This window comes from Rhinatrema bivittatum, chromosome 12 (genome assembly GCF_901001135.1).
Source record: "Rhinatrema bivittatum chromosome 12, aRhiBiv1.1, whole genome shotgun sequence".
Lineage (NCBI taxonomy): Eukaryota > Metazoa > Chordata > Amphibia > Gymnophiona > Rhinatrematidae > Rhinatrema > Rhinatrema bivittatum.
In genome coordinates this window covers 67093361-67121112 of record NC_042626.1, presented here as the reverse complement: position 1 = coordinate 67121112, position 27752 = coordinate 67093361, and the positions used below count along the sequence as shown (strand labels likewise).

Genomic DNA, 27752 nt, shown 5'->3' with positions numbered 1-27752 from the left:
CCCCCCGACAGCCTGCCACAGGAACCTCGCTGTCACCCCTCATCTTATCACCAACAGAATAGTGTCACACTTTGTCAAAATTCTCACTATGGTCGCAGTAGGATTACAATCATCTAGAGAAGAACTGACATACCATAATCAATAATCAACAAATATCAACACAAAGTTGTCAATGACCATCATATCTGGGCAAAATGTGTGAAGTAAGTATACATGATTCAGTGTGCCATGCACATCCGATTGGTGCCACAATATTTAATCATCGGTCATTTTTAATTTTTTAAGTGATGCAACTTCAAAGTTCATGTGAAAAAAATTTCGGGTCTTTTACCACATCATAGGAATTATCCACAATTTTCAAGTTGAATTCATAAAGCCGGAAGACCACCAGACCATCAAAAAGCCCCGACTCTTTACAAGTTGAATTCATAAAGCCAGAAGAGCACCGGACAATCAAAAAGCCCAGACTCTTTACAAGTTGAATTCATAAAGCCAGAAGAGCACCGGACCATCAAAAATTCCCATGAAGAAGGAATCCCCCTTTCCAAAACACGGACCGTGTCCCATTACCCATAAATACTGTGGATGAAAATTGTGGATAATTCCTATGATGTGGTAAAAGATGCGAAATTGTTTACACATGAACTTTGAATTCATCACTTAAAAAATTAAAAATGACCTATGATTAAATATTGTGGCACCAATCGGATGTGCATGGCACACTGAATCACGTGCACTTACTTCACACATTTTGCCCAGATATGATGGTCATTGACAACTTTGTGTTGATATTTGTTGATTATTGATTATGGTATATCAGTTCCTCTCTAGATGTCCCCTCATCTTATACCACCCCTGACAGCCCACCACAGGAGCCCCAATAGCCAGCCACAGAAGCCTCGTCATCACCCCTCATCTTATACTACCCCTGACAGCCCACCACAGGAGCCTCGCCGTCACCCCTCAGCTTATACTACCCCTGACAGCCTGCCACAGGAGCCTCGCCATCACCCCTCATCTTTTACTACCCCTGACAGCCCACCACAGGAGCCCCAATAGCCAGCCACAGAAGCCTTGTCATCACTCCTCATCTTATACTACCCCTGACAGCCCACCACAGGAGCCTCGCCGTCACCCCTCAGCTTATACTACCCCTGACAGCCCACCACAGGAGCCTCGCCATCACCCCTCATCTTTTACTACCCCTGACAGCCCACCACAGGAGCCCCAATAGCCAGCCACAGGAGCCTCGCCATCACCCCTCATCTTATACCACCCCTGACAGCCCACCACAGGAGCCCCAATAGCCAGCCACAGAAGCCTCGTCATCACCCCTCATCTTATACTACCCCTGACAGCCCACCACAGGAGCCTCGCCGTCACCCCTCAGCTTATACTACCCCTGACAGCCCGCCACAGAAGCCTCGTCATCACCCCTCATCTTATACTACCCCTGACAGCCCGCCACAGAAGCCTCGTCATCACCCCTCATCTTATACTACCCCTGACAGCCCACCACAGGAGCCTCGCCGTCACCCCTCAGCTTATACTACCCCTGACAGCCCACCACAGGAGCCTCGCCGTCACCCCTCAGCTTATACTACCCCTGACAGCCCGCCACAGGAGCCTCGCCATCACCCCTCAGCTTATACTACCCCTGACAGCCCACCACAGGAGCCTCGCCGTCACCCCTCAGCTTATACTACCCCTGACAGCCCGCCACAGGAGCCTCGCCATCACCCCTCATCTTTTACTACCCCTGACAGCCTGCCACAGGAGCCTCGCCATCACCCCTCATCTTATACTACCCCTGACAGCCCGCCACAGGAGCCTCGCCATCACCCCTCATCTTATACTACCCCTGACAGCCTGCCACAGGAGCCTCGCCATCACCCCTCATCTTATATGCTTCTCCTCTCCACTCCCACCCCACAGATACAAGAGGCTCACCGCTCCCTCATCTTACTTTACCATTGACTGCCCATACAAAAGCCTCATTCCCATACCCATCTTACATCCCAGGCTACATGCACCCCACAGAAAATAAATAAGTCCGTGCAATGAGGCAGGGAGGGAGAAAAATATTTAGAAACTCCAAAGCATGCATAATAAAGACGCGGTGAAAAGCAGAACTCCCCCACCACTACCCCCCAGGGCCGCGAGAGCAGGGAGCCACTGCATAGGCCGCTTTGAGGACCCCTCTGGGGACATGTGCAGGGCCCAGTGTAAAGGGCCCAATGCTCTCCTCTAGCGGCGCCTTTCTGTGCCCGCCGCCGAACCCCCTCCCGCCTGGACCCCTAGGCCCTTACCTGCCTGCCCGGCTGCAGTCCGGCTCTCCCGGTCCCCGCTCTCCGCCGGGGGAGGCCTCGGTTGGCCGCAGGCGGGAACAGCACCAGCACCGCTGACTAGGCCGCAAAGCCCCGGCCTTTCCTAGGCGGCACCCGCCGCTGGGAGCCGAGGGCGGGGGAGGCCCGGCGCACGCTGTGTGTGTGACCTTCCTCCCCCCTCCCCCGCCCCCTTCCTCCCGGGGCCCCCCCCTGCACCCCCGGGCTCGGAAGGGGGGAGGGAGGGGGGTGGCCGCCTCAGAGCGCGGGGCCTCCGGGGGAGCTGCAGGCGGCGGTCGCGGTCATCACCGAAGGGAGGGAGGGGGAGGGGGGGCAGGACCGGGACTCGAACCGGACCGGAGCCGACGGAAAAAACAAAATAAAATAAGAACTTCCCTCACAAAGAATTAAAACAACCAAAACAATTTTTCCTCAGAATATATAAATATATATTTTTCCGCCCACTGAATAATAAAATTATTATTATTCGAAAATAATAAAAGAAAATTTCTGAGGTGAGAGGGGGGAGGGGATTGCCGCTCGCGGGGCTTCTGGAACCTTCCGCACGCCCTTAATCCGGATCGGTTCGGTTCGGATTACTGGGGGGGAGGGGGGAGGAAATCGTGTGAGAATTAGTGTAAACACAATAGTGAAACCGCGCTTGTGCTCTCGCGAGATTTGCACGCGGCCTCCCTCCCCCCTCTTTTTCCTCCATGGGCGGAGGTGGGGGGAGGGGGAGGAAGGGAGGTGGCTGAGAGTAAAAGGTGGAGAGGGGAAGGTGGAAGCGGGGGAGGGAGCAGGAGGAGGAACGTTCGGCTTCGCGACGCCGGCCAATCAGGAGAGAGGACAGGGAGGCTCCTCCTCTCCCTTCCCATTCATCTCTGCGCGGCGGGCGGAGCTCAAGCCTGGACAGGGCACTGATTGTAGGGCGTGGTCCCAGCCCCCGTTTAAAACTTTTTTGCCATCAAGTTTTTTTCTTTTTTGAGGTGGCAGGGGACGAGTGGATCTTATAGTGGCTTTTGCCCGAGGCTCTGGACCTGAAAATGTTGGCATAGTCCAAAAGTGCAGTTTTAGCCAGGGGGGAGAGGTCTTTTTGGGCTAAGATCCAACTGCAGTCTCTTAAGCTTTCAACTGAGGACGGTCATTTATACAGACCGCACTGGCCCAGAAATCGGAGGGAAGGGCGGGGGGGATTGTTTTTCCTAGCAACTGAATGTTTATTTATTTTTTTATTTTTTTTATTTAACAGCTTTTATATACCGGTGTTCATGCGGGCACATCACGCCGGTTTACAGTAAAACTTGCGAAAGGAGGAAAGTTACAAAAAACAGGGCGCGGGTGTGGGAGCAGGCTAGAAAATACGGGGTGGGTGTGGGGGGAAAGGAAAGGGGAGGAAGGTAAAGAAGCTGTGAAAAGTAAAGGAACGTAGCCATAGGTATGGTGGAGATGTTTACAGCAAGGGGGCTGCGGGGGTGTGATAACTAAGGGGGGGGTTATACATATTAATTTACTTACATTCTGAATTCTATACATAGACACTTATTTACTTCTAAATTCTATACATAGTAACTTATTTACAACAGATTGCGTGAGGAGCAGTCTAATAGGCGGCATGGGAACGATAATTCCAGGTGGGCATGCAATGGGATGCGGTGGGGGGGAGGGTGGAATGTGGTGGGAGGGGGGAGGATACTTCAAGGGGAATACTTCAAGGGGAAAGTTTACGGGGGTTGGTTTCAGGGTAGGCCTGTCTGAAGAGCCAGATCTTGATGCCTTTTTTGAAGTTGGTCAGGGAGGGTTCAAGGCGGAGATGTGTCGGGAGGGAGTTCCAGAGGGCAGGGCCTGCGATGGTGAAGGCTCTTTCCCTGGTGGTGGAGAGATGTGCTGTTTTTAAGGGGGGCGTGTGTAGGGCGCCTGTATGGGAGGATCTTGTGTGGCGATGGGCAGTATGAAAGTGGGGCATTTTTTTGAGCCAGGCGGGGTTACTTTTGTAGAGAGTGTTGTGTAGTATGGTAAGGGTTTTGTATTAAGAGCGGAAATGGATGGGCAGCCAATGCAGTTGTGCAAGGATGGGGGTAATATGCTCTCTTTTGCGTGTGTTAGTAAGGATTCTTGCCATGGCGTTTTGTAATGTTTGTAGTGGTTTGTGGGAGACCTAGCAATAGGGCATTGCAATAGTCCACTTTGGAAAATATTGTGGACTGTAGGACTAGACGGAAGTCTTGTGTGTGGAGTAGAGGCTTGAGTTTTTTAAGGATCTGGAGTTTGTAGAAGCCTGCTTTGAGCAGGGACTTGATGTGTGGTTTGAAGCTGAGGTGTTGGTCAAGGGTGACTCCCAGGTCTCTTAGAGGGGGGTAGGGCGTGGGTGAGGAGGGAGGCATGTAGAGGTTGCTTGGATATGAAGAGTAACTCAGTTTTGGTAGTATTAAGTGCAAGGTGGAGATTGGTTAATAGGGAGTTGATAGCGACTAGGCAGGATTCCCAGAGGAGGATGGTTTCATGGAGGGTTTTTTGAATAGGGATGAGAATTTGCACATAGTCAGCATATAAGAAAAAGTCCAGACCTAGGTCAGAGAGCAGGTTGCAGAGTTTGAGGAGGTAGACATTGAAAAGGGTGGAGGAAAGCGAAGAGCCCTGGGGACGCCTTGCTTGAGGGGAACGTGAGCAGATTCAAAGTTATCGAGTTTTATCAGGTATTCTCTGTTAGTGAGGTAGGAGGTAAACCAGTCTAGAACTGTATCGGCAATGCCTATCTCTGCCAAGCGGGTAAGAAGGATTTGATGGTTGACAGTGTCGAAGGCTGCCGATATATCTAGTAAAGCAAGAAGGAACGAGTTACCTTGGTCTAGACCGATGAGTATGGTGTCAGTGATAGCTAACAGGAGGTTCTCTGTGTTACGGCCTTTTCTGAATCCAAGTTTACAGATACTCAGCCAGTTACAGGCTCAGGATTTTTTTTTTTTTTTAGAATTAAGGCGCTTCAGAGAATAATCTTTTCCTGTCGTTGACATGCTTTGTATTGATAATTATTTTAGAAACTTAGATTACAGATAAGGGAACTACCCTAGACCGAAAGCCCACCACTAGTAAAAACGTCTGTACTAGGTCATTTATAGCTCAGTGCCAGAGAAGGAGCCCCAGGTATTACCAAACAAGGGAGAGACTCAAGCTGTAACGGTCCAGGCTTCCAGCCGGAGTCACAGTCTGTGTTACCTTGCTGAGGACTGTCACTGCACTAAGTAAGCTAGAGAGGAAAGAGGCTTATAAATGGGGGTGGAGGAATCCAAACAAACACTAACTGAAAGCGCATGGTGCTAGGAGCCCAGTCCAAAGCTGAAGCAGAGGTGGAGCTGAAGAGGACGGCACGAGTCTCCCAGCAGGTCTGGTTTTTATGAATATGCATGGCATATGCACATACAGGAGTCCTAGCCCACTGTTTCTATCTCATAGATATGCATTGAGGTAAGCCAGAAAATGCAACTGGGTAGGTGAGATGGTAGGGGAGGTATGGGGGGAAACAATGCTCTATCCTATCCAAAACTACATTCATCACAAGTATTCTGAGAACCAACCAACCAACTAAAGTTAGTCATCTTTCTACTTATTTATTACCAAGAGTGCCAGCTTCCAAGATAATCAAACCAGGAAAGGTCACACACACCCCACTCTGCCTACAGGAGGGAATGCTTTTTTCCTAAAAATAGTTAAGGGTATCTCCAAGCAGATTCTTCAGCTTGTCATTAAGATGTCTTCTGATTCCAATTTGCTTATTCCCCATGCAAAGTCATTGGAAAGCTCCTCATGAGTCATCACACCACTATCCTGAATCAAAGTTTAAGAGGGGGGAGCTACCATACTTGCTGGAGGTCAGGCCGCTACCCCTACTCCTGCTTCAGCAAGAGACAAAAGGAGCAGGTGGCAGGCTCCTACAGCAAAGGCATACAAGTTTTATTTAATAAAAGAACAAGAAAAAACAAAAACCTTAGAACTCAGCCTTGATATGGTCTTGCTAAAAGTGCCAGGCCTCTTTCTCACCCTAGAAAATATGAGGTGTGTGAAGGGTAAGTAGGACCACTGATTCTGCTTGAAAACTACTCATGATAAGCAGGAATAAAAGGCAGCTTTAAAAAAAAAAAAAAAAAAGTGTAAAATGTTTTATTACATAATATAATTATTGCAATATGGTCACACAACTTAGCAATGACTCTACATACACACAGATTTCACCAATGCAAGCAGACATTTTTAAATAAATAAAAACCTTTTCTACAAGATTATATTTCTTTGTAAAAGGAAAGAGTATTTTAATACAGCTTAAAAGACTGTCTTATTGTACAATGTAAAAACTTGGAGACATGGAAGGTTTCTACAACAGATTTAGAGAGATAGGCATTTGTAAACCCCCCCCCCCCCCCCTGAGCTTAGCACTAAACATCCTCAATTTCCATAACTTTGAAAGTAGAAAAAAAATAAACTTGTACTTAAAACTTTACATGAATAATACAATTTTGAAATAGTGCAAGTTTTGTCCACAGGATAAACAAAAAAACTAAGCCCTCACATCTGCTAAAAGCTAAGTAAACAGCTGCATGGAACTTATATTCAACCCTTAAATCTGACTTGAAGTGAGTGGGATGACAAGTTTGTATTTATTTAAAATATTTAAGACTTGCCTAATATCCTGAGCGAGTTACAATCATGCATAAGCTGAAAATATACAAAATAAAAAACATTTAAAACAAAAGATGTTTGTTTTTGTTATATCATTTATACCATAGCATGGCTACAGTAATCTGATGGACAATATTAGAGCCCTGCTCTTACTTGTATACTCTAGCATTCTTACAATAGATATCTTCTACACAACAAATGTTGCATTGTTTCTGAGCACGGCCTAAAAGCCTCCATAAATAAAATGTGCCTTTACCTTTTTTCTGAAGGATTTAAAGATCTGTTGCAGTCCCTCAGCTTCTCAGGGAGTGCATGCCACCATGTAGGTCCTGCTACAGAGATCACTCTTGCCCTAGTTTCGCAGACACACATCATCCTTAAAGACGGTAATTCTAAGAAGTTCTTACCATATGAACGTAAGATGGTTTGGAGTAGAGATCTCCAGTAAGGCCTGAGAATGTAATGTCTTGAAAATCATTGCAAGGACTTTAACATTTGACCCTCCATGTGACTGGGAATCAATGCAACCCACAAAGAATTAGGGGCGAGTCTCCTAGAGACTCAAACCAGCTAGAGAAATGCAGGCTAGAACAATTTCAAATAAAAAGACATCCAAAATATGGCATCATATACCGCTAAGACCAGAAGTCTCATTTGTGTTATCAAATTATTCATCTACCTTCCAACTGCACAAGTTTTACAGTGAGCAGTGTGAATCATTTCCAGTGGTAACAAGGGTAGTTCTTTTGCTGACTTCTCTGGCCTTAAGATTTTGTACTGCACTGTAAATGACAAAAGCTGCCACAAGATCCACAAAGACAGGTTTGGAAAACCCACTGATGACCGAACCAGAGGCCTGCGGAAACACTCCAAAGGCCAAGCTTTAAATATAGTCCTTCTTTAAAAATTTTCTTCAGCAACAAGAATATGAAACGTACAGACTGACTTGAATACATTTAAAACTTCAGGCAGAGTTTAACGAAGACCACCTTGCAATCTCACTTTCATGGTGAAGCACCAAGCGTGAAGATGCTACAATAGACAACAGTTAACACTAGCTGTGTACCAGGAATGTGTCGTACGAGACACACACTATTTTCAAGCTTTTAACTGTGACCAGAAAAATAAATGGCACAATTTGCCCTAAAATAAGTTTCAGAAAAATCTTTTTTAGTGCTTGCTGGAATCTCAAGATCCTTTCATTAGTGAAACAACTTCCCAAAATTCACTTCCCTGTTAGCTTAAGCAAACCTATCATCTCTGTCCAGGTGATTTTCAAATTATTTAAAATTTCAACTGAAAACAGTTGAAAATGCAGTAAGTAGTAGTATAAGTTGTTTTATTTTTAATTTATAGATTCTAGAAGCAAAATTTTTTTTTATAAGATGTCAAAAAATGGAGTAGTTAACACACTCCTGGGTTTTCTGGATGCTGGGAGAACCCCAAGGCCAAATGCACCCTGAAGGGGAGAATGGTCCAAAACGGTACCTCCGATTACTATGCAATACCGCAGAAGCATGCAGGATAGAAAATGTTAAGCAGTTCCTCAAAATCCCTGTTTGCATAACAAATGACCTCACACTCACTGGACCCGACCAGTCCATTTTGGCTATGTTGTCACAAATCATCATCATCACACACACACTCCCATCAGCCAATCGGATCCATCATCTTCAGGCAAGAAAATTTGTGATGCTTTGCAGTCATGTTTCATCCGAGGCTCAGAGGAACAGCTTACAGATTTCCAATTGCTAGAGGCTGTAAGCACGACTGCCTGCTATTTATACTTTTATCGATGTATACAACAAAGAGGTTTTCTTCTAGGGCTTCTGGCTGCATCACTGCCCACGCAACTTTACTGGCTCTGGTGACCATTTTTTTTGGTGGCTGAACAATCTCGGGCTAACCTGCTCTTCCATTTTCAAGCCCGATGCTGCTGTGCTGGTGGCCAGGCAACCCCTCTCCTCCTAGTGAACGTGCCCATTCATCTCCTGCCCAGAAAGAAAGGGCCTGCGGTACTTGCACTGGATCCACACACGGTACATGGTCAGCTGCTTGCCACGGTTCACCTGCAGGCGGCGATCAACCAGGTTCTGCACCTTCTGTAGCCCGGCAGCAGTGAAGAGCCGGTCCAACTCATCTAGGGGGAAACACAGTCAAATCTACTGAGGGCTCTCATTTCTACTTCTATCAACTCAAGTCAGATTTAAACAAAGAAGCTGGTGCAGCCTACAACCAGCAAATTCAGGTTATGTCTCAATCCAGCTTTTCTTTTTAATTGAATTGGGCTCAACGTGTTTTTTTCTTGGAAAGAAGAAGGTAAGATCTGTGTCTTGTCTTCAGCTCCAACAAAAAGGTCATGGGAACCTAAGAGACTGAATGTTTGGGCAGCAGCCTCGCTAGTTTTGGTGCCTGTCTAAATTATTACAAAGCTTGCTAGTAAGACTCGTGGAGTGGGGGTGCTGGATTAACTATGGGAACTTGTATGCTCATTTATCCAAGCTGAGCAAGAATCAATGAGGAAAAAAAAAAACCCAAAATCTTTCTTGGATATGAAGCAATATCCTACATGTGGTCAAGATTCCACAGCTGGCAACCAGGATATATCCTTAGCAGTGAGGACAGGAATAACAGGACAGACTGGTTGGGCCAATTGGTCTTTTTCTGGTGTCATCTATTATGTTATTATGTGTGCCTAATCAAGCTCACAGCAACAAGGTTGGAATTCCTTCAACTGCTACATTTGAATTTTGGCTTATAGATGATCTGCAAAGATACAGCATTAGAAAGTAAAAATCGCTCAACATAGTACCTTGTGTGAAAAAGTAGACTCTGGTCCCATCTCCTCTCACATAGAAGTTGTCAGACAGACAGCGACCTGTGAGGGAATAGAAATTGAGGTCACTACTGCATGCCCCATAGTAAACCAGAGTCAGACTTCTGGGAAATCCCCCATAGAGGAATATACGTAAATCACCAGAGAACAGAAATCAGGCTGGCTATTAAGAGTGAGTCATCCAGGAGGCAAGCACCCACCAATCAAATTGAGAAATGGTTGACCAGTAAAAGAATGGAGGAAGGTGGGTGGGAATGAGGTGGAAAGAGAAAAACAAAAGCACCTTTTTTAAACCGCAGCTGGGCCATGTCATACCGTCCATAATCTCGTAGGAGAATCAGCCCTCCTGGTTTCAGCAGGTGACTCATTCTATTAATAGCGCTCTGCATCCTGGGGAAAGAGAGAAAATGACAGAGGTTGTCCAAAACTGCAGCAGCCCTCATGGACAGGCTGACCTCAGCTCCTGCAAGTTTCTGGCCTGGGCCCACCTTATTCCCTGACTTCCTCGAGGCCCAGAGAACTTGGATGCTGTGGCAGTCTAACAGACACAGCCCTTTGCCACTCTGCTTTGGTGCAGCGTGAAAAGGCAGAAATCTCACACCTGTGCCATTTCATTTCTGGAGTTCATCTCAGAAATCCTGTGCATAAAAGAGGTAAGGGTCACCTCGCCACCCGCCACATGTTCTCCATTCCCACGGTGATAAATTTGCTGGCTCGCTCCCCTCGATAAAAGCGCTGGCAGCCACAGAGCAGAAGGAAGGGGAGCTCACTTGTCTGGGAGAAGAGATGACAAGACAAAAATTAAAATGATGATATCCAGGCTCTGCTCCGGTACTGGGTAATTGCACTGCTCCTCAGACACGTCATGGACAAAGGCAAAGCAGCGGGAAGGATCGTATGCCGCATGGCCCTGGAAAAAGAATGAAAAGAAACATTAAGCTGCCACTCGGGAGTGTCCTCTTCTGAACCCAACACGAGGCCCTCTGTACTAAGCATTTTGCCCCACCGATACAAATTTTAACACCACTGGTTCCTATAAAGAACAGCATTATTGAGAGTTAGAAAACTGCCTGCAACTCCTCAGGGCTCCCAGTGTTACTTGCCCCAAACTGGGAGTCAAGGTTCAGAGTCCTCAGTGTTACTTGCTCTCCAAGACACTCAGTGCAACTCCTTCAAGCCAAAGGAGTAAAAACAAACCAGTGCTGAAAGTGTTAAGTTAGACAAGGACAATATATTACTGAGATGAGCGAGAAGAACATGTCCCATTCTAAGAGCAGCACTATTTAAAATGAAATAAGAACATAGGAAGTGCCATGCAGGATCAGAAAAAGGTCCATTGCTTCCAGCATCCTGTCCAGGTCACAAGTACCCATCAGATCTGCAACAGTTTATCTATTTCTCGTATCTCACTCCTATGGATAAGCGCCGCTTTCCCAGGTCTACCTAGCTAATATCTGTTTATGGATTTTTCCCTTCAGGAACTTGTCCAGTCCTCTTTTGAACCTCACTATGTTATTTGCCTCAATCACATCCTCTGGCAACAGATTCCACATCTTGATTGTGTGCAGAGTGAAAAATACTTCCTATGATTTGTTTTAAATCTACCAGTTGCATGGAGTATCCCTTAGTCCTAGTGTTGTGGTAATGTGTAAATAACTGTTCCCCATTTACCTGGTCCACCTGACTCATGACTTTAGAAATCTCGATCTTAGCCCCTCTCAATCAGCTCTTTTCCAAGCTAAAGAGCCCTAATCTGTTTAGTCTCTCTTCATAAGGGAGCTTTTCCATCCCCTTTATCATTTTTGTCACCCTTTTCTGTACCTTTTGTATTTTGAATGTTTTTTTGATTTTTAAACACCATCAGTAGCAAGACAGAGCAGGACTGAAGACAGGGTAATGGGCTGAGAACCTGAAGTCCAGGGCTCAACCCTGTTTCTGTCAAGGACACTCCTTGCAGCCTTAGCCACGTTATTTAATCTCCCATTATAATCTAAGTGGGTGCCTAGGCAAACTCTTTGGGGCAAGGACTAGTGCATCTATGAGATTTCTTATACAGCATCTTGGTGGGTTTCCCTATGAGGAAAGACTAAAGAGGTTAGGACTTTTCAGCTTGGAGAAGAGACGGCTGAGGAGGGATATGATAGAGGGCTTTAAGATCATGAGAGGTCTTGAATGAGTAGATGTGACTCGGTTATTTACACTTTCGAATAATAGAAGGACTAGGGGGCATTCCATGAAGTTAGCAAGTAGCACATTTAAGTCTAACCGGAGAAAATTCTTTCACTCAACGCAAAATAAAGCTCTGGCATTTGTTGCCAGAGGATGTGGTTAGTGCAGTTAGTGTAGCTGGGTTCAAAAAAGGTTTGGATAAGTTCTTGGAGGAGAAGTCCATTAATGGCTATTAATCAAATAAACTTAGGGAATAGCCACTGCTATTAATTGCATCAGTAGCATGGGATCTTCTTAGTGTTTGGGTAATTGCCAGGTTCTTGTGGCCTGGTTTGGCCACTGTTGGAAACAGGATGCTGGGCTTCATGGACCCTTGGTCTGACCCAGTATGGCCTGTTCTTAATGAAATGTTGCAATAATTATTACTATTTAAAACGCCACAGCCTACCGAATCAAGCTGCTGATGGGCCTTCACTAATGATCTGTTTTCTGATATTTTAAATTTCACAAGTGATCATGGATTATATACAAAGTTTGAGTGAGAAAAACTATGCAACAAAATGAAAGTTAAGCTGATTTTTATATTAGTTTTAGAAGCATCTCAAACCATACTTTGGGATGACAGGGTTCCACAGATGAGAAAAAGCATCTGCTTAGGAACACAACGAGAATATGGAAAAAGCACTATGCAGCCAAGACAGAATTTTGAAATATTATACAATCACACCAGAAAAGTCTTTCAACCCCTGGAGTGAGCATTTCCATAGATGTTGCTCTGGTCTTAGAGAGCATGAGGACAGATTTCTGTGAATGAGCAATAAAACCAAGGCCTAAAACGATTCTGCCTTTCTAGCTGATGATGCTGGACACATGCACTCACACTACATACCTTGAGAAGCTCCACAGCAGTGCTGGAGAAATCACAGCAATACACAAAAAGAGCTGGATCACTGTGGAGTGGAAGAAGGACAGCATTACAAAGCCTTTCTAGAAGAGGAACTTATTTCTAATCTCTTTCGACTGACCTACAAACATCATGCACAGACAGGCTTTGTTGAGCCTGAAATTCATCCATGTGACCTGTTCTGGGCAGTTAATAAAGCTATTACAGCATGAGGAAGTTTAATGGTTGTATTGGTGCTGGAGAAAACTGGAGTTTTAATAGGCTGTGAAACCTTTTCTTGACCCAACAAAAAAACTGATCCAAGAATTAACGTTTGAGATCACACAAGTCTCTTCTACAGAATAGGCAGTGCAAGCTCCCCTCCCATTCTGTGTCTATATAGGAAAAAAGCTTAGTGAATCAGGCTTGTGTGCCTCATCACTTTCCTGATAGGTAGAAATAGCTTAACTTCCACCAGTTGAAACTCATTTCCTCTTTTTAAAAAGTGTTTTCTAACTTCAAACTTTATTTTAGAGGACCAGGTATTCAATTAGGGTAAGAACACAAGATCCAATAGGTCAAAGGGTGTCATGGTGGAAACATTGTGCTTGGGATCACGTTAAAAACTTACTTGTTGGTTTGTAAAACTGGGAAGACTGTATTTCCAACTCCACAGCCAACCTGTTGAAGAATAAACATATTTAATCGCACTTCTACTTCTCACTCCCAAGGTCTTGTAGCCCCAGAGCAACTGCTCAAAAATCAAAAAGACCCATTCTGAACTGAAAAAAATAAACAGAGTACAGAGCTACACTGCATGATACTCCAAGCATTTCAAGGAAATAAAAGATCCTCCCTTAAAAACAAAAAAGTAGCCACAAGCAGTTGCTAGGCACAATCCAGCACAGGTTCAGTCCCTTCTGTAACTGCAATACAGGATATAAATTCACATTGCCGATCTTTGCCAGAGGAAAGGCAGCCACCTAAGTATCAGTACTAAGCACAGAGAGTCTGATAATTCAACTAGAACACACCAACAAAAAGACTATTTTTATTTCATTTTTCAAATTAATTTTTTAAAGCTTCTTCTACCCCAGTCATTCACATGAATCAGGGCGCTACTGTGCTGATCACCATCAAAATCCCCATGCAGGTGTTGTACTGATACCCAAAGAAGCAAAACAGCATGGACAGCTAAGCAATGAAAAGTATTGCTTTGGGAGTTAGCACCAGGGTTAGCAAAAAAATGGGAATATGGAAAAAAGGCAAGTTTGAAAATATTGCTGCCTAAAATGGATCAGGAGGTATTAAATGGGTACCTCTAGAACACGAAATGAAGCCAAGGATCCTGGAAAATCACAATTGTGGATTTTCATGTCACCAAGCTTCCTTACTGGTTCACAGTGCAGATCAGAACCTCCAAGGTGAAGCTTATGATGAGAACTTTGCTCTGTGTCCAACTCCTGATCTGCTGCACAGGGCTGGTGCTTAGAATCCCTGGCATCTCCATTGCTGTTGTCCTGCAGGCTTGCTGCTGGTGGCACCACATTCTCTGACTGCCTCTGGTGCCAGTTTGGTGCCAGTTCAGGAAATTCAGTGAAAAGCCAGTGCCTGTCCTTGAAAAACCCATTTTCATGGATCATGTAGAAATCATTCCAGTATTTACTAGCCTTGGTCTCGTATTCTGCTGTAAAGAAAAGAGTAAAATGACGACAGCATTAGTGAGTTTATCTTTACCAAAAGTGGAAGGTAAAGAGCAACAGCTAACCTAGACAAAGATCAAAATAATACTAATTCCAAACCTGAGAAGGAGAGAATCAAAGCGCCAGAATTCCAAACTTCTTTTTAGTCATTAGTGATGATGCAGTAATCAGCCACTAGTGAGTCAAGAGAAGCCATTTGAAGCTGCTAGATCTGGCCCATCCTCAACTGCAGCACAGGCTCCGCCATCTGGCCTGGCCCCAGATTTTAGGTACAAGGCCTTTTCCTGTTCAATGGGAACAGTGGATTCCTTTAATCAATAAGTCTTTCTAGCAGCATCCAGCTCTTTCCCATGCTTACTAAGAAATGAGATGCTCTTAATATTTTGAGGGGGAACAATCTTAAAAACTTCCACAATACCTCAATAGACAATCTATAAAGGCTCTAGAACTATCTTCATCTGCCAGTCAATCTCTTAACTGCTTCTCAATGAGCATGAAGACACACAACCACTGTGGCAAACATACATGCTATCAAGCAATGGAAATCTGAAGTGACTTCTATACACCCTATCTCCTGAACTTTAGTACCTTGTTTCTCTAGAGGGATCAGCTTCTCGCCATTCTCCTTGATTTTTTGCTGGGCCAGTGCTTCCTGCTCCTCAGACCATTCCACATTATCCCTGGTAGGAAGAGAAGAGCAAATCATGAAGTGTGCCCTTCAGTTTGGAATGTTTAAGTAAAGATGAAATCAACCAGCTTCCAGCTCATATGTATTGTCAAAAAATATCCATAATAAATTAATTTCTTCATTAATATATAGTTTATAATACCAAATGTTTGTCCTCTGTTATTACATGCCATGACTATGGATAAAGCTAACTAGTGGTTTGACTACAGTTACTTTTTACTTGCCAGGGCAAGCATTAAACCAGTATCACTTGCCCAATAGCACAAGTAATTGGACAGTTCAACCTACAGTTGATGTGAATGGCCAGACTAAATAGAAATGTGATGGCAGAAAGTGACCATATGGGCTAGGTCAGGCCAGAGGTGGCCAATTCCGGTCCTCCAGAACCACAAACAGGCCTGGTTTTCAGGATAGCCACAAAGAATATGCATGAGATAGATCAGCATACAATGGCGGCAGTGCATGCAAATCTATCTCATGCATATTTCCTTATGGATATCCTAAAAAACCAGGCCTGTTTGTGGCTCTCGAGGACCAGAATTGGCCACTCCTGATCTAGGATTTTAACTCAAAAGGCAGTAAAGAGATAGTAGTAACACTGTGAAAAACAGAAAATAACTTTTACACTTTTTTTTTTTAATCTCCATGGTTTCTGCAACTTATCGTAGGTGCAGGCCAATGTATTTTTGTGGGTTGTGTGCACAAAAAAAGTACTTATTTGCAACAGTGTACAACTTTGCGTGCAATGTTCTCAGGGCCAAATTTAAGATTTTGGCCCATAGGCAATGTTGGAGAGTGGGGGGGGGGGGGGGGGGGGGGGGGAAGAAGGATTCTGGAGATCAGAAAATGGAGGAAGACTCCTTCTCCATGCCTCTTCCAGAGTGGCATAGCAGTGTCTCTTTGAAATATATGGTGGGAATAGGCTCCTCCTTGGTACAGTTACCCATGGCAAAGAGGAGTGCATCTGGCACCCTAAGCACATGCCTAATTCTGGACATGAGTGTTTTTTTGAAACACCATTTCATTTTCCTTTTCTTGAGTGTGCTAAATTCCACATAGTTAGCAATGCCACAGAATCTAAATTCCTAGAAGTTTTCACATCTCTTGTTTCAATCTTTTGAACAAAATTGCAGTATGCCTGCCTTCAGCTCTCCGCTCCTGTTCCAGCTCCTCCTCTCAGAAACAGTATGCAGGGAACCTTCTTCTCTTGTCCCCCCACAAACCTGCTTCTTCCCATCCTGAAGAGGGCAGGGAAGTGAAGTTAACAGTGGAGAGTGAAAACAGTCAGAATGTTTGATCCCTCAAAGAACGTTTAAATCTTTATCCAACCAAAGATGATTTTGATATAATTCTTGGATGGAGTGATGTCCCTGTAGAATAATTTCATCCACATATGCTGGTGCAAGAACCTTGCACCTGCATATGTGGCCAATCATACACCACTTCCAAAGACCTGGATGTGTTGGTGTCCCACAGCTGGCAGAGGAGGCATTCATTTCAATTCATAAAAGCTTTGATGACTTATACTATTGCTGACAAGTTTCAACTTGTGCTAATTCAACCCTTTTTGTATTTGTTACCATGTGTCAAATATATGTGCACATACTTTTCTGTTTAATTAACAGCATGACAAACAGTTGATACTGAGGGTATTTTCAGCATACAGAAGCTCATACACTTAACAAGGATTTTCTCAAGAAAATATATATTAAAAAAATGATAGCCCTATTTCCATTCAAAACAAAAGTGACATTTCACAGTTAAAAGTTTATAACTTACATGTCAACTTATATGTCAAAAATATTCTTATATCCATTTATTACCATGTTATAATGTAAAATAGGGCTGTTACCACCCTATTCCTTTAGTTATCTGGAAACCGATGTGATATCTCGATCGAATGTCGGTATATAAAAGAAATAAATAAATAAAATAAATAAATCAAACTTCATAAATTATTTTGTACATGGTACATTTTTTTATTTGTATTGTTAGAAACAAATATGAATGGTTTGCAATAAAAATGTACTTTCATGCAGTGTCAGAGGTTTGAAGCTTCTATGCAAAATTATGCAAATTTTCCACAATCTTAAATAATCTGGCACAGAAAAGAAGGGGCTCTGGTTAGATTTTACTGTTTGCATTTATTTTATGACCTATGCATGCATGCACACAGATGACAGGGAACATTGGTACAGGCACTAGAAGCATGAAAGGAAAACAGTTCATACAGAATCTGCAGAATTGCAGCAGAAAGGCAGGTAAAAGACTTGGGGGGGGGGGGGGGGAGGAAGCTAGTGTTGGCTTACATAAAGGATTTGTGCATATGCCAAAAACTGATAAATCTCTACTGGGCAGACTGTTTGGGTCATTTTGGTTCTTCATTATCATAAGTTACTATACTGCTATGTAAGAGAAAATGAACAAAGGCTGCATGGGTCTGAAAGTCTTCATCAATGGACTCATTTTCTGCTGTTCCAATCCCGACTCTCAGCGAAACGATTTCTGAGTAGATTTCCTTACTGAAGAGCCTGCCGAGGGTGCTTGCTAGAACCAAAATACTAGGAATGTTAATAAATATATTTCTGGTTTTGAAGCTGACGCTGGACAGCTACTGATGCTGCTACTTTTGCGTGGTAGTCTCGCTCGGGTTATACGTCTCCCAGGCAGCGCCACCACCTCGCAGAGCCTTCAGGGGCAAGAGGCTCAGAGCTAACCCACAGCAGTGCTGCTTCTACCCGCATTTGGCCCAGGAAACCACTCACACCCCCAAGCCTAACCAGCCGCTGGATTGCAAGTCGCCGTACACTCCGCCCCAGCCCGGCAGGCCCCTCTCTCCCCTTCCTTCGCTCGGATACGTATGAGGAACAGGGAAGAACTCTATCGCCCTCTCTCTTACCAGGCGTTGTGCTGGAATACGCAGCCCGGATCCGTCAGGAGCCGTGAGCCGAACTGAGGCCTCTTCCCGCTGCTGTCACCGCAGGACGCCGCCATGATGGAACGGGAAGCCGGAAGTCGTCAGCGGCACTGCGCGCGGGCACCTCATTAACGCTACCGAGAGCAACTTTATTGAAGAGCGGCAGAAAGGCCGGCAGGGGGCATGGAGAACCCCGATTACCATAGCAACGGCCTACGCTTTGGGACCTGCGCCCAAGTCATGCCAGAGCTGGGACATGAGAACAGCACTGACAGCTGCTTCAGAGTCGTACTGATACCCATAGAGCATGATTACAGAGGGAAAGGTAAAGAGCAAATCTTCATCACAGCCCCATGCAAGCATCACACTCATGAAAAGCAGGAATACAGCACAGACAACTGAAAAACAGATTTTCAGCAGAGATCAGCATGAAGGAAGGGCTAAAACTGCGAATTTTGAATACGACAGAGCTGGCACAGGAGAAGGAGCAGCAACTGAATGGACTCCCTCCTGCTCCTGGTCGGATCATGCACGGGCCTCTTCTTGCCGATGTTGCCAGTGGGATGGAGTCCATGGGCAGTCCTGTTCTTTCTTTTTTTGACACCCCCCCCCCCCCCCCCCCCGGTGTGCTACTCCTTGCAATTACCCGGTTTGCACACCTGCAAGCACTAGGCCTAGGCAAGAGGAAGAAAAAAGGCTTCATGGCCACGGACAGAGCACAGCCCGCTGGAGGCAGGAGGAAAGAAGAGGCCTAGCAGTGGCAGAAGAAAATAAGAGGCCCCTGTTTGCCTGTTGAACTCATCCCTCTCACCGCCACAACAGAAAGGGGAGACTAAGCCTGATGGATAGCATGTGTGGGTGTGTCTCTGCATGTGTGTATGAGAGCATATGCATATGTGAGTATGTGTGAGAGCATCTATGTATGTAGGTGAAAGAAAGTGTATGTATATGTATAAGAGAGCATCTATGCGTGTGCCTGAGAAAACGTGAGAGGGCATGTGTTATATATGTGAAAGAGCAAATGTGAGAGCAGGTGTCTGGGTGAGAGCATGGGTACGTAGCATAGAGCATGTATGAGAGCATCTATGTGTATGTGAGCACATGTCTGAGAACAAAAGAATTTGTGTGAGAGACAGGAAGGAGAAACTGCTCTCCCCAGCCCCCACTAATCCATGGAAATCTCAGGGTGACTGGAAATAAAAAATTCCCAGGTATGTAGATATGCCAACATCTGCTTCTTCATCTCCTGCTTAAACAGAGCCTGTGTGAAATGTTTGCAATGTGATATGTCTAATACATAGCCCTGTGTACTCTGTACACTAGTGATACCCACAAATGTTAGGTGTGGATGCTTGGTCTATCTCTGGAAATAAAAAGCAGATTTTTCTGTCTTGTGATCTGAAGATTCTTAGTAACTCATTCCTTCCCTCTCCCCCTCTAGCTTCTGTAATAACTTCCTCTTCCCTCTCCCTCCAGTCAAATAATTCTTTCCTTCCCCCACACACCCCCAATACTGGTCTCTGCAAGGGGAATACTGGCAGCACATTGGGCCATCTTTTCTGCTGATTGGGCCCTACTGTTGCTTTCAACTAGAGGGCTGTACAGCATCTTGCAGTTGAAACAGCAGTCATGCTCAGCCGGCAGAGGAGGAAGACAATGCGGCTCACACTGCTGCCGCTCTCCACCTCCTCCTCACTCATGGGGGCATAGGGAGGGGGGTTGGGGGGAGCAGGATGAAGTTTGGTGTCATATGTAACTGGCAGACAAAGCTGGATCCAGCTTCCTGGTTTCTACCACCACTCACATTCCCTGGGAAGGGGCAAATTGTGCTGCCCTTTCTGCGCCTGCCAAATTGAGGGAGATTAGAGACTTTGATCTTAGTATTGCAACAGCAGGCAGTGCTGCAGGGCAGGAGTGAGGTGCATTGGTAGAGCTGTGTGGGGGGGGAGGGGTCTCAGTACTGGATGAGCAGGCGATGCTGCAGGGCAGGAGTGAGGTGCATTGGTAGAGCTGTGTGTGTGTGTGTGGTGGGGGTCTCAGTACTGGATGAGCAGGCGATCCTGCAGGGGAGGACTGAGGTGCATAAATAGCATTCACTAAGTTATCAAAAAAAAGAGAGACAGAAACAGGCACAACTGAAAAGTGAGATTCTTTGCTGAAGTCATCCTGGATCACACAAAAGAGCAGAAATGATATTGCAGAACACAAAACCGGGATCATCTTTACTACAGCATTACAGGTTCAGCAGGGTGCAGCATCAGGGGTCCTGTGAACAGACACAAAAGCTAGTGCAGTGCAGCCGATACTCGGTGTATTAGAAATCCCTTCAAAATCCAAAATGTACAACTAGAAGCACGGCACTTATTAGGGTATTTACAGACACATTGGGTGGTGGGACAGTGGCTGCAAGCAGCCTGAGCATTTGACAGTCACACAAAGGGCTTTACAATCCCTGCCATCCTTCGAGGCACTAGCCCCCACAGACAAATATGTACACATTTTTACAGGTTGTGCTAAGGACAAACTGCTGCTACAGTCTTCTGCCACCCACATCATAAAAAGCAAAGGGCCCCTGAAACTCAAACTTTAACTCCTGAGCTATTATTTTCTGGCCATGCCCCTGGCCCTCTCTGAAGAATCCTTTTCAGGACTGGATTAGAAAGCAGCTCTTGCCACAAATGGCGTTAGCATACATCCTACTGCACGGGCGATCCATATGCTGAGAAAGCCAACAGTGACTGATTGATGGTGGGGTTGGAGGAGGTCCTTTGTTTTTAAAGAGAGCTGCTTTCCAACAGCAGTAAAAGGGGCTCAGCCTTCCACTCCCAGCACGTCTGGGGCATACAACCAAAACATTCAGTGTATCAAACATAGAAGTATTCCTATGGTAACGCAGCTCCAAATACTAATATTCCTGTATTGCCTTATTGGCTTTAGCATTTCTGAAAAGCAGTTATTTCAACCCTGTGTTTTTTTTAGGAGGGGGAATGGGAAGGGGGGGGGGCAAAGTTTTACAGGCAGAGGCTATCCTTAGACATTTCTACTTATGATTAATGCAAGTGGATCTGCTCCCACCCTCTGCATGCATCACTTCTTGACTTCTGTAAAGGAAATATCACTATAGGGTTTTTTTTTCCATCCTGTACACAAAAGTGGTTGAAGAATGTTTGGTTGCAGCCAGTTATAGTATTTACAAGCCTGAAAAATCAAAAAAATGTCCCTTAATCTGGTGCTGAGGGACCCACCTGCAGCACATAGGGAACATCAGCTATGGTTTATGTGCAAACAGCTTCTCCAAGGTCCCAGGGGATGCAACACAGACAGACACATACACGTCTTTGCCCTAATGAATATCTTTCCAGCATTTGACATCATTATTCCATGCATCATTCCTGGATGTGACGACAAGCGACCTCTTGCTTCTTTCAATGGAATAAAGAACCCTCCCTCAACTCCATCTTCACACTCCCCAAGCTGATTGGGTATGCATTTTATCACTGTCCCATGATGGGTGACTGGAAACTCTAGTCCAGGGTGGATCTGTCTGGGTAGAGCCCTTTCTTCTTGGTCAGCAGGGGTCATGGCTGTCCACAGTATATTTGGACCCTGAGGGTGTCACAGGAGGCAATCTTCCTGGTCCAACCTGCAAAGGAAACGCTTCCACCATCGGAGCAGAGAAATGCCACCTGGTTCTTATTTGGGGATCTGTAATGTTTTAAATTATGCAAGCACAGCAGGGGAAGGGAGAAAAAAAAAACCCAGAAGACTTGTGTAAACAGGACTGAGGCACGCTTCCCCCTGGGGCTGGTGGCAGGCTGAAGGGCTCTCATTCTGGCTTGCCTCTGTAGGTGATGTTTGTAAACGTTGAGGTGGCTCCCTTGTAGAGGGGGTTGTTGGCCTGGAAAGAAAACACACACATATATACAGTATTTATATCCAGTAAAAGAAGTCAATATAGGAATCTAGCAGGTTACAAATAAGGAAGAATCCTTTTCCTCTTCTGGTGGAACAACATGACAGACCTCCTTCAGTCTTTCCAGTTGATTCAGACAGAAGGACGATAAGTCCCACATTAATCACTGGAGGATATGAAGCAGAAGCTGACCCATGGTACAAATGATTAGAGGATTTGGCATCTTGACAGTGAAAGATGAGTCGTCTCCTCGCTGCCTTAAAATGCACTAGGGTAAATTATGGAGATCTAGCTTATCTCTAAGTAATCGAGGGAGGGGGTATGCTTTTAACATGCTGGTAATCCTGTGCATGGACACTAAGCACATTACTACCAAACTTCAGGAACTAGCATTTTGTTTTTAGACATGAAATCAAGCAGAGGGCCACAATGGCGTAATACACAAAACTACCACCAGGTGGCCCCAGAAGCACATGTGCACAATTCTATCTGTTTTTCTAGGCTAGGGTCTGTGAGAACTGATTTGCTCGCAGCACAGTCCTCAAAGGGGTTTTAGAATATTTTAGGGTATCAGGTGAAAATTTAGCACAGATAACATGTTGATTCCCCAAGCAGGGAAAGCACACAGCCTGAACTTTACAAGTCATGTTCACTCTGCAGTAAAGAAGAGTGGAAAAAAGAAAAATCCTAATCCCTCACTGTTTGCTCAGTAACTAGACAGACAGGACTCCAAATCCTTAGAGTAGGACGATATGGAGACCCCGAGGAATTATGTCCTCAGTTGCCGTATACCTCAGTGTGAGCTATTGTCTCATGATAAACTTGACGTTTATGCAAAGTGCAGGCTATTAAAGCTCATCCCATAGGCATCCTGCTGCCATGAGGCAAGGCAGGATGCCCTCTCCCATGGCTTTTCCACCTCGGGATCTGCGCCAACGTATTGCTTACTGTGTCCCACTTAGCCTTGGCTCTCTCCTCCTCGAATTTGGCAAACTCCCGCCGGTCGTGGATGGTGATGAGGAGCTTCCAGATCAGAAGGGCAGCCAAGCCGATCAGGAGGATGGCGCCCATCACCGACAAGAGGACCACCAGGATATCAGGTCCCTCCGGGCACTCTGTTGGGAGAGGAGACAACAGACAGCAGAGCTCAGCTTCTCTGCATGGGTGCACCTCTACATCCAAACTTGATTTCTAACTTTACACAGCATGCTCCTCCATTACCTCCCTTAGCCTAAGTTGAGAACCCAGTTTCCAAGCCACTTTTAAACTGGTCTGAATTGTCTGGAGTCAGGATGGGATGTCCTGGAAAGTCATGCTGCCTGGCTGCATAGGGCCCTTCTGGTGGCACACCTTCTCCATTTCATGCAGGCAGGGGATGTATCCTTCTGGCAGGATCTCAGGGAAAAGTGCTGATCCAGGCCCTTAAGCCACGGCCAGATTGGGGTTGGAAAGGCAATATTTTCATTGTGCTTCTGAATTGACTCCAGATGTACAGGGGGGGGGGAGGGGGGGTGCCTTTTCCTGGCAGTCAGAAGGTTGTACTAGGTTAACTGTTTATCTGTGTAGCAACAGCCTCTGCACCGGACACTGCCAGAGTACAAATCCTTATTCCAAGAGCCCAGACAAGAAGGAGGTGATGAGACAGCCCCATTGCCTCTCCTCTCTTATCCCACCCCAATTCCCCCTCCCCCAGCAGCTTCTTTCCATGTCCCTCAGAGACTCCGCTAGACAGAAAGTAATAATGCTGGGAGTGTGAAAAATTCACTTGCAGAGCGTGGGAAAGGACCTTTCTCCTGGCCGCAGCCTTTAGAGTCCCAGATGAGGGAGGCAGGCTGACAGTTTGGGGGGCGGGGAGGTAATGGGGAAAGAGAATCAGATGACACAAAGCAAAAAACTCTTCCAATCCTGTTTTCCTAATTCAATGCCCAAAAGCCTTCTGACACAGAGAGTCCTAGCACGACCAAGAGATCACATGCACACGCCCTCACAAGGTGGATGGCTTTGGATGGGGTAGAAGCCCCCAGGTAGGGGGGCTGAATTTGGGAGGACAATCTTCTGTTTATTTCTCACAGGGGTTTCCAACTCCTGGCAGCTCTACCGTCAAAGGCCAGTGCTGGGGTGGGAGCATCAGCGGAGAACTAATCAGGGTGATAAGGACGGGATGCGAGAGTTGATCCGTGGCAGGTCAGCGCCACCGAAGTGTCTGATCCGACGGGTGGGCGCTGAGCTCAGCTGCCCTGGCCCTGCCCCTGCCTCTCCTGCGTTTGCAAAGCGGGCTGTAATCACAGCTTTGGCTGTGGGTTTCCCCCCCCCCTGCGGTCTCACCTCTGTCTCCCTCTCCTCTGATTGCAGCATGCAGCTTTAATTACAGCCCTGGGGGCCGTCTCATCACCTCCCTCTTGTCTGGGCTCTTGGGCTGCACCATTTTACAGCAGGGGTGGAGTGAAGGTGGGGCTGGAAAGAGGTGCAAGTTGGCCCCCCCTTACAATCAAAAACAGAATGTCAGCGCTTATCAAAGTTGTCATCCCATCCTAGCTTCAGGGGGGCTCCCCAGCTTTATTCATAATATGCCTTCCTCTCTATAATGCCTGGAAGTCAAACAGTTTGGTAGAGAAATCATATGCTGGCAGTTCTGGCCCATACTGGGCCAGAAATCGGGATACGGCAAGCATAACAGGGAGTGGGGTGGGGGTCAGTACAATGGTAATATTTGGTATTATATAAATATATATATATATATATATATACATACACACACACCCTGAAGCATTTGCAAAACAGTTTGAACAGGTATTATTACCTGACTGGCCAATTGATTTTCACTTTGCCTGTCTTGGAAGCATGGGTGTGGCCAGTGGGGATTGGAACCTAGGAACCTCTGTTTTACAGAGGTTGCTGTGTTAGGTGGCAAAGCTTTCTCTGGCATAGCATGCCCACACCTTCCCCATCCCCCTAACTGCCTCACTCCTGCCATCTGATGCATTCTTGGTTTCCTCCAAATCAAGTGGTTGTCACGGAGCCTCAGAACTAAGGCAGGTGTATTTATTTAAACATTTTATATACCGTCATTCCATACCAAGATCATAATGGTTTATAAATAACATTCATAATGTTAAAATTAAAATAAAATTTATAAAATAACAATACAACTAATAAAATAAAAAACAATAAGATGATAAACATAAGCTAATACATAGAAACCATTACAACACAAATCATTACATTTAGTCCTTCTTGCTTCCAACCTAAGTATAGCTCTCATCTTGATATTGCTGTTCATAGCCCAATACATTCTCTCGCGCTCTCTCTCTTAGACAAGGTTATATGCATTTTTAAACAGCCATGTCTTTAACTCACATTTACATCTCTTCATATCTGTTAACATACGCAACACCTCAGATAATAAGTTCCATAGTTTAGGACTTGCTATGGAAAACACTCGGCAGATCCCTTACTCTCAGGGCTGTCACCAAGCCACAAGCTCATGGGTTCTAACTTTACGAGAATTTCTGGACAAAGCCACTCTTACAACCTTTAAGCACAAGCAAGATGTCATTAGCCAAGTGTGCAAATATCAATATGATTGGATTGTGAAGAACCAAAATACTCCTGCTTCCTGTCTTTCTAGCAGTTGTGCATGGGGAACTCTTACAAAGATAAGAGTGCTTTGTGCACCTGGTCTATGCCCACACCACAATCAAATTTCCAGGCAGAAAATAATGCAGAGAAGCAACATTCAAATGCCAGACTGCATTCCTAGCATAACCCCCAGCCCGTTCAAGTCTAAATCCCTCAAAGAAAACAAAAAGCTCCCCAGACGTGGCTGACCATGTGTTGCAATTCCCTGGGATTTCCAAGCTCCGGGAGCGGATGGATTACATTTTATGTCTGGAGGCTGCAGGGAGGAGCAGGAAGCGCTCCAAGGGTGACCATAAGCTCAGGTCAGGGAGATAACGTGAACCACAGTATTTCCAAATGCTGACTTGTTCTGGAGTCAGCAGCCGCCAGACACCGATGGTAAAGCAATGCCTGAGGTTGTGATACGTGCTGTCCAAGCCATCACAGGAAGGCATCAGTTCAACCAAAAGAGCCAGGGTCAGCAAAGTTAAGAGACCAGTACACTGCTCTTTATGGGAATAAGCAATTTCCTTTGCCTTCATCCATCTACACGACAGCCTTAATTGGCACACATTGGAAACCTGTGAACAGTAGTTGGGGTGCAAGCCTTGACCCCCAGCCATTATTTCAAACTGTGTTAATTCAACTACCTGTGCCTGCAGGCTACCATGTGCCCAATATGTGTGTGTACACAGGTCAGTATCAAGAGACAGATATTTAGTTGCTACAGTGAAATAAAAGTTTAAAAGAGACTGTTCTTGTATAAACTAATAGCCAGAGTCATCAAATATGTTTTCTCATGGAGCCATAATGTGAGAAAAGCCTTACGTGGTTCAGCTCCCAAACATTTATTTATTTATTTTTAAAGATCTATTACCCACCCTTCCTATGCTCAGGGCAGGGTACAAGAAAACTCACATAATAAAATGACATAAAATATTAGATAAACCTTGGAATGAAAACCTAAAGTACATCGCTGATGGACTGGAATTTGTTTTTTTGTTTGTTTCTCGTTTGCTGTTAGAAAGGCAGAGGACCCATAGCCGCCCTGGCGCCTACCTGCTTTGCTGATGACGTAAAGGATGGATTTGCCGCTGGCATCCTCATGGTACTGGAATCTCACCACGCAGTCCTTCTCATCCTTGTAGGTGCAGTTCACGGCATTCTTCCCGTTATCCACTGTCGGGGTGGGAAGAGATGGTGAGTGCTCGGATGTTGCACGCTGCTAGGATCACCAGCAGACTCCATTCCCCCCATCCCACTGATCCAAGCCTGGTTTTACCTTCAGTCTACACAAAGAGGAGTAGCCTTGCGGGTCAGAGCAGCTCTGCTGCCGCTGCTTGTGACCTTGGGCAAGTCCCTTCACCCTCCACGTCCTCAGGTACAAACAGATTGTAAGCCCTCTGCAGACAGGGAAATGCCTGCAGGCCCTGAATGTAACTCACCTTCAGCTCCCAATGAAAGGGCCTGAGGTAAACCTAAAACACTAAGGAGGCCCTGCTTTTCTGGGGGAGGGGGACTGGAAGCACAAGCTCCTTTTCATACAATCTAGATTGGTTCAACCCATTCCCTGATGACCTGGAAGCAGCTGCTAACCCTGCAGAAACTAAGTTCAAAACACCTTTTTTTATCCCTCCCCCACTCCAACTTCTGCTCATTCCACTCTATAATCGTTAGCAATCAGACAGCGGCCAGGGCTGAAAGTGCTTTGCCAGCACTTTGCGCCCTGTTGTGAGAGCAGCCACCTTTTGCACTCACCCAGTTCCTCCACCGACTCGATATGGTCCCGGCAGATCCGCTTGCAGGAGTTATCCTCGAACCAGGGGCCCCTTTCAAACTTCTTGCACTCCACGCACTCCCTACGGGGCAGGGGAGAGAGAGACGGGTGAGCACCGAGCTGGGAGTGGAAAGCACCAGGGGTTCACGGACGCTGCCTCCCGAGGGGTGGTCCCTCCCAGGTATCTCCTAATGGAAAAAGCTGATGGGAGAGGACCCATGACAGAGTCCAGCGATTTCTTGAGACCAAAGAA

At 45.7% G+C, this 27752-nt stretch overlaps 3 protein-coding genes across 3 annotated transcripts in view; all 3 read right to left on the bottom strand.

The window, feature by feature from the left end:
- TLK2 (tousled like kinase 2) overlaps positions 1-3012 on the bottom strand; it is a 226197-nt gene extending 223185 nt beyond the window's left edge. The window contains exon 1 of the mRNA XM_029572698.1: positions 2310-3012. The gene's annotated coding sequence lies outside the window, so the exon portion shown is untranslated. The remainder of the gene's footprint in view (positions 1-2309) is intronic.
- Positions 3013-6463: 3451 nt separating this feature from the next.
- Positions 6464-20174, bottom strand: METTL2A (methyltransferase like 2A). Its single transcript, XM_029574175.1, has 9 exons — positions 18174-20174; positions 15175-15266; positions 14203-14570; positions 13515-13564; positions 12890-12950; positions 10602-10741; positions 10115-10221; positions 9808-9873; positions 6464-9135 (listed from the first exon to the last, which is right to left on the bottom strand). The coding sequence occupies exons 1-9, from the start codon at positions 18266-18268 to the stop codon at positions 8963-8965; spliced, it is 1152 nt and encodes a 383-aa protein (XP_029430035.1). The 5' UTR covers positions 18269-20174; the 3' UTR covers positions 6464-8962.
- A 149-nt stretch (positions 20175-20323) lies between these two features.
- Positions 20324-27752, bottom strand: part of ITGB3 (integrin subunit beta 3) — a 37744-nt gene continuing 30315 nt past the window's right edge. Inside the window, exons 12-15 of the mRNA XM_029574174.1 lie at positions 27481-27581; positions 26782-26901; positions 23053-23219; positions 20324-22089 (exon numbers count right to left, since the gene is read on the bottom strand). Of these exons, the coding sequence (XP_029430034.1) occupies positions 22018-22089; positions 23053-23219; positions 26782-26901; positions 27481-27581 (460 nt within the window). The 3' untranslated portion in view covers positions 20324-22017. The remainder of the gene's footprint in view (positions 22090-23052; positions 23220-26781; positions 26902-27480; positions 27582-27752) is intronic.

Bases quoted from the DNA above. Each gene is read 5' to 3' on its own strand.
- METTL2A (XM_029574175.1), bottom strand. From the start codon at position 18,268: ATGGCGGCGTCCTGCGGTGACAGCAGCGGGAAGAGGCCTCAGTTCGGC. The intron at 15,267-18,173 runs GTAAGAGAGAGG...TCTTCCTACCAG, and splicing joins GTATTCCAGCACAACGCCTG to GGATAATGTGGAATGGTCTG. The intron at 9,874-10,114 runs GTGCTTTTGTTT...ATTCCCTCACAG, and splicing joins CCAGCTGCGGTTTAAAAAAG to GTCGCTGTCTGTCTGACAAC.